The sequence below is a fragment of the Gymnodraco acuticeps genome, unplaced genomic scaffold (genome assembly GCF_902827175.1).
Source record: "Gymnodraco acuticeps unplaced genomic scaffold, fGymAcu1.1, whole genome shotgun sequence".
NCBI classification, from domain to species: Eukaryota; Metazoa; Chordata; class Actinopteri; order Perciformes; family Bathydraconidae; genus Gymnodraco; species Gymnodraco acuticeps.
Window position 1 is genome coordinate 378536 of NW_022991216.1, and position 6465 is coordinate 385000.

The 6465-nt window shown below is 38.6% G+C and overlaps 1 protein-coding gene across 1 annotated transcript; it reads left to right on the forward strand.

Moving 5' to 3' along the window:
• The first annotated feature begins 2285 nt into the window (after positions 1-2285).
• Positions 2286-4509, forward strand: tmem174 (transmembrane protein 174). Its single transcript, XM_034238818.1, has 2 exons — positions 2286-2811; positions 4422-4509. Exons 1-2 carry the CDS (start codon positions 2309-2311, stop codon positions 4492-4494), a joined length of 576 nt encoding a protein of 191 aa, XP_034094709.1. The 5' UTR covers positions 2286-2308; the 3' UTR covers positions 4495-4509.
• The last annotated feature ends 1956 nt before the right edge of the window (positions 4510-6465 follow it).

Here is a 6465-nt window from a genome sequence, read left to right on the forward strand (position 1 = left end):
AGTTGAGGCTCCCTCCGCAAGGTGAGGCCCCATGCAGTCTGCGTGATCGGCCTGTAGGGAGGGACAGCCCTGCCTTAGCCTATCACGCACAATGTGTTAGAGCGCTAGCCAATAGGAGCGCGAGTGTTACATAGTGATCTCATTAGGTTGTAATGTAATGTAAACAAAGGAGTCTAATGAAGAGGTTTCAGGCAGGAGGTGAATGTGTAGGAAAATAGCCTTTGCAGACCATTTACATGCACAAAGATCTTTAAAGTGTCATTAATGCTGAACTTTAACTAGGTATTTGACATGTGGCTGCTCTTGGATTATTTCTGATATAAGAGCGAGTTTGCTTTAGTAAAATGGTGGCACATAGATCAAGTGTAATGAAGCATAGGCCCAGGGGATCAGTACACCCCAGTGTGAGGTAACAGGACACACACACACACACACACACACACACACACACACACACACACACACACACACATTGATCTCTCCTTCCTTCCAGAGAGGAAATGTTCAGACCATAAATATTTGGAGTTGGCTAATTGAAAGAATCTGTGCAGCTTCAATTCTGGGGGGTTCTTTAAACACTGCCCTCATATGGATTCTTTGTATAGTTATCTGTCCCTTTGTTCATTAGTGCCAAGTGAAATGAACTGAGACTATAGTAAACATAAAGACAGAAAGACGCACACATTCAGGGACACTGACACACACAGGTTAGGTTTGTCTGCCTCTGGCAATGTGTGTTTGATAGTCTGTTGTTTCCTTTTGTTTTGCTTGTGATCCTGCCTTCCGATCGGCAGGTTTGTGACACGCCACACAGAGCGGACGTGCTTTCATGTAAGCGAATGCAAGCTGTCCACTGGGAGAAGAGCAGACTGCTAGGAAATTCAACTGAAAAACATGTTTGCATGTCACCGTGTTTGCATTCGGGATTAAAAATTCATGAACATACTATAGGTGTTGTTTTAGTGCACACACACATGTCTAGCTGTTTTTTCAGACTGCTCTGCTGCAGCCTAGAGAGGAAACACTGAGTAAGGGAGACTATAGTATGATTTATAGAATATTTATAGCTATATTTATATTTATAGCTTTATAGAAATCAAATTAAGTTTGTACAAATACAAATGCAACCATAAGATATAATGGAGATATGTGAAATGGGTCACCCCGATTAGCTTGCCAAAGCTTTATAATAGGGGCCTAGACACTAAACAGAAAATATGTATAATATATAACTAACGCTTCTAGAGTTGGAGAGAGTTCATGCATTATTAGAAACATTTACAAGCTAAGGAAAACTAAAAACCCTAATCCTAGCGCTAAAAACTAAACCAAATATACCCAAGTGGTCCGAAAACCTTCTAAACATCGGTTTAAAATGGGTAAGATTTCAAACCAATCTTCAAAAGCAGTCAGACAACAGTTTCAGGAGAACTGAAACAATAGACTTGTAGACTGAGAGAACAGGCAGCTTTAGTGACACTGAAGTGCTCTCTCAGTGGGCCGCCTGCGTGTTCTGTGTGGGTTTCACTTTGTGTGCAGCCCATTTAGCCTCTGACTGTAACACGTATAGCGTGATGTGTTTTTAAGCCCCTCCACTTAACATGCTCGACTGATTGTTCAACTATTGCAGCACGAGCTGTAGCTGATGAGTTATGCATTGCAGCGCAGATGGGAGACGTGTCTGTGTGAAATGACATGTGACAAGGTGGGTTTTTGGATCACGTTCTATGCGTGCAGGAATCCCCCTTTCTTCTTATTTTCCTGCCTCTCAGATGGACCTTAAACACACCAGGGATCTGAGGTGAGGTATTAAGACCATCTCATCTCGTGGTCTTAATACCGCACGGTATGCTCCCTGGGGGCTGGGGACATGTCTCATACCTGACTAAAATATGAGCCTTATAGGGTCTTCTGTAAATATAGTACTATCATTTCACTGCAGGCTTATGTTTTATTGTGTAGGAGGATGTTCAATACGCTAAAATACATTTGCCGAAACATATTATCTGCCACAAGCATTTCTAATTCACCATCCCAACATTACTTTGTGCATAAATTACTATTATATGCATTATTCTGTATACTCTTTTGGTCTAAATGAGTTCATTTACTGAAAAGGAAAAGCTGCTATTTGTAGATTGTGACTCATAATGTTGCACCATGTTTTTATGCCAAACAGAACTACAGTGCAGGTTAATGTATTACTTTAGTTACTCAGTGTGTATAAGTTTGACTTCACTGTGAGAGAATCAGTCTGAGTGTCACACACCCAGGAGACTCACGATTGAAGGTTTCCTGGACTCACTTGATGTTGCAAAGGCCTGTCATGGAGACCAACCAGGTCAGACATCCTGCACATTCAGACAGTTTGCAGTACAGCAAGAAGTCTGGAGTCTTCCTGCTGTTCTCAGGAGTTTCCCTCGGCCTTGTGGGTGCCACTTTAACCACCATGGGCTGGTATCACTACCCAGAAAACTCCAACTTTGGGTGGACCCAATTTCTAGGACCCATCCTGATCTCCATCGGAGGCACCGTCATGCTAATCAGCTTCTACAGGTTTAGGGTGGTCTCCTGCGGGCCCTGCCGACAGCTGGGTGAAGGAGCGCCTGACATGGATCAAACATCAATAGGACCTTCGATCATTTTAAGTGGCATAAATCCACCGATCATATTACACAATGCCACAGCAATGTTTCATCTTCCACCTCCGTATGACTTTATAAACCGGGAAGTACACCAGGCCGCTGGGTTCCAGTCTGGCCGGTGTGTGAGTGGCGCAGAAGAAGAAGAAACAGAGCACAGGAGAAGCAGGTATGAAACACTGCTTACATACATTGTTCAGACATTTGAGGAAGCTTAAATAATCTGTACTTCCAGTTTGGGTACTTAAATGTGACTTTCAGTTTCATACTTCTATTTTGGTTACTAATATAACATTTTTCCAAATGCAATAATGCTCAAAAACACATTATGTTTCTAATACTGTCAGTCTTTCTACCTTTATTCACCCTTGGTCGACATTTTTTAAAAGCAGTTTTAAAAGCCACTCTCTGATTGTTAGAGAAATATGACGCATGTTCGCAAAGGTAGTTTTCAAGCTGTTTGTGGAGAAGCTCGCATTAAGTAGCGGTATATTATATAGACCTGCATGTTTCCTAGGAAAAGGAAGCAAAATGTAATTGGCAGCCCCTAAAATACTGGTCTTACTTCACAAATTGTGGGTTGGTAATCACTTGAAATACCCAAATGTACGTATGTGCATTAACACTGAAGAAATGTGTTTTTTCATGAAATCTCCCCTTAAAAGTGTTGATGAAGTTCTGTCAGCATGCAACAGCACTGAAGCAGCTGAAACTGGCAGAGGTAGAGAGTTAATCTTCAATCTTCAGTCAGATTTGTGCCTAAAAGTCACAGCTTCTCACAGCGCTCATTAAAACAGAGTGTGCCGGAGTTCATTTCTTATTAACCACAAGATCACTTTCCACTTGGCCCAAAGTGTTTTTGGCCGTCAAACCTCTCAGTCAATTATAGCGCAATGAATCTCTCTAGAAGTCAACACACGGATATTTGCATACATCTTTATACTTCAAAATGTGTCCAAAAGTAATATAAGAAGGAAAGAAATGTTTTACATATATAATGTGTTTAACACTTTCTTAGGCTTTTCATTAAACCAAATAAGCCCCGTGTCAATAAAATGAAGAGGATTAAAACCCAAATTGCTCGTCAAATTCTCTTTTAATCACCCTCGGGACCCAGTCTTACTAGCGGCATCATCAAAATATGGCTTTCACTGAGCAAAATCAACGCTATAACGTCATATTAAAGGTATTTGACGGCGTATATAAAGCTAATTGGGGCATCATTAATCATATTTCCCCACCTGTTCCTAAACAAAGTGCTGAGGGAATCATAACATGGCGGATTGTCATAGAAAAAATCTTTCTTCCACCAATTGCACGAACCAATTATTTAAAATCCAATCAAATATCCTTGGACAGCTTTCTGCTCAACACAAAGCTGCTTTTCATTAGTGGAAAGTTGCAAGTTTTCACTTTCTTTTATTGTTTTTAGGTGATTACTCCCAGCAGGTTTCCAGGAAAGTAATTCACTTTAATAAAAGCAGACAGCAGCAATAATACAGTTAACCTAGGATAACTTTAAACTGCTGCCCTGATCTTATGAACACATGCTGCTCACCAGCTCTCACTTAAGTTGTCACAACTTCTGACCTGTTTCTGTCTCTTTCCACTGCTGACTGCCACATACGGGTAGGGTAGGGATTGCTCAGTGTTTTCTTTGAAAGGGGCAATCTGCTTCCTAATGTGCGCTTAAAGAATAACCAATTGGGGCTGGAAACACTTGGATATTAGCCAGTTCTTCTCTTTAATCTGTTCTGCCATGTTGTTTTATTCTTGTAGGATTGAGAAGACAGAGGAGGAAAGTCCACCTCGATATGAAGACATCTACCCTTCCTTTTTTAAAACAACCTGACTTCTGCTAACCTGTTAGAAATGTCTTTCTTAGCTAAAAATCTTTATTTTTAACATGTTAATTTTAATGGAAAACTCCAACCTCCCATGTATTTACCACAGCATGTGCAAGTAAGTGAGTGAGTAACTTAGGTTTTACTTCCCTCACACAGCTGTTATCATGTACAGCAGTTACCATCATAATTATGTATGAAGTCATACAAAATGAGGCTCCCTGGAGGAAAACCTCATTCAAATTGAGATGTATGGACAAGCAGCTTCATGTGAGGGCTCCAAGGTTCTGGAAACGTATATATTTAGCAAAAAACATCACATTTTGTATCCAGTGCTTGTTGTCTCTCAATAGCTGCTGACAACACTGTACAACCATTTCATAATGGCAGAGAAAATAAAGAAAGCAATTGTTGCCTGAAACCAGGACAATTTACCAGATACGTAAAAAGATTAACCGTTTTTATACCGGGAGAGAATTAACATTAAAAGAGAAAAAAGGTAATCATGGTCATTAACAATTTATTTATAACTGTTCTGCAGCATCTTTCATGATTGTTCATGGATTTAAAAACATCACAAAAGTAAAAAAAAAGGACCAGCTTCATATGAAAAAAAATCTAAAAATGTCTTGATGGCATAGGCTCTCTTACCACTACTACTACTACTACTACTACTGCAAATACTACTACTACTACTACTACTACTACTACTACTACTACTACTACTACTACTACTACTACTACTACTACTACTACTACTACTACTACTACTACTACTACTACTACTACTACTACTACTACTACTACTTATACTTATACTAATAAGAGTAATCCTAATGATGATAAGGACAGTAATCTACTCAATGAAGCTAAGGTGTCCTATATTTCCCGTTCTCCCTGCAGGAGCATGTAACAGTTTAGTGAGGCGTTCACTGTCGCTTGTGTTTGCAGGATAAACACACTGTAAGGTTCACTGCACCACACGGGGGCAGAAACACTGAGGACATCTGAACACCTTCACTTACCGGCTCAGGTCAGGTGGTGTTACCGGGACTATTCAAGTATGCTATAATGCATAGCCTATTCATTATGATAATAAGAATAATTTAATTAAATGTCGTTTTGAAAAAACAACATTAGGCTACCTGAAACCATTCGAAGAAAGTGCCTGTCTATCACTAAATTGCACATTTCGTATCCGTCGCAAATAACTTTAATTTTCCAGTTTTATTCGACTTGTGCTTATTAGGCCTATATATCCTTATTTTTTACAATTTATTGTAAAAACCTCTTTCGCTTCTATAATATAGGCTACAGAACTTTCAATGGACTTTTTGTTGAAAGGTCTTCTAAATAAACACGCCTTGCTTAAAACAGTCCGTGTTAATGATTAATGAATGACGCCATTGCTCCCGGTGTTTACACACTTTTTCCCACTGAGTAACTGTTGTTTATTACAATTAAATCAATTGCACAATTCATAATTTGTGTAAAAATAAAGCATACAAAAGCCTATGTTTTATCTTTATTTGGTGTATGTTTGTATACATACATAATCTATTTCTTTTTTGTAGTTATTTGTAATGTGTAATCTTTGGGACAACGAAACGCACTTCGGTCTCCCTGTTTGTAACACGATCAGAGATATTGATAATAAAGTTGTCTTTGACTAAAAACTCGTCTTACACTCATTAATGTGTTTATGAATTAACTGCTACATTATTTTTACAGCATTAAATAATTACATAATTTAATTGTGATCGAATCAGGAAACTTTTGGGGATTCTCTGAAAGTTGATTTAAAGTTATTGTGTATTAAATTCAAAGTTATTGTAAAGGATACGTGCCAAACAGTTGATAATATATAGATTAAATATCAAATATTTGATATATCTTAATATATTCAATTTATAGATTGGTGATATATTTGTACAAAGAAGTTTTGTGTTTTCTGTATTTCTGTCATTATTATTTTTGCC

Excerpts from the sequence above, each read along its gene's own strand:
- tmem174 (XM_034238818.1), top strand. The coding sequence starts at position 2,309 with ATGTTGCAAAGGCCTGTCATGGAGACCAACCAGGTCAGACATCCTGCA. Across the intron at positions 2,812-4,421 it reads ACAGAGCACAGGAGAAGCAG|GATTGAGAAGACAGAGGAGG; the intron begins GTATGAAACACT and ends TTATTCTTGTAG.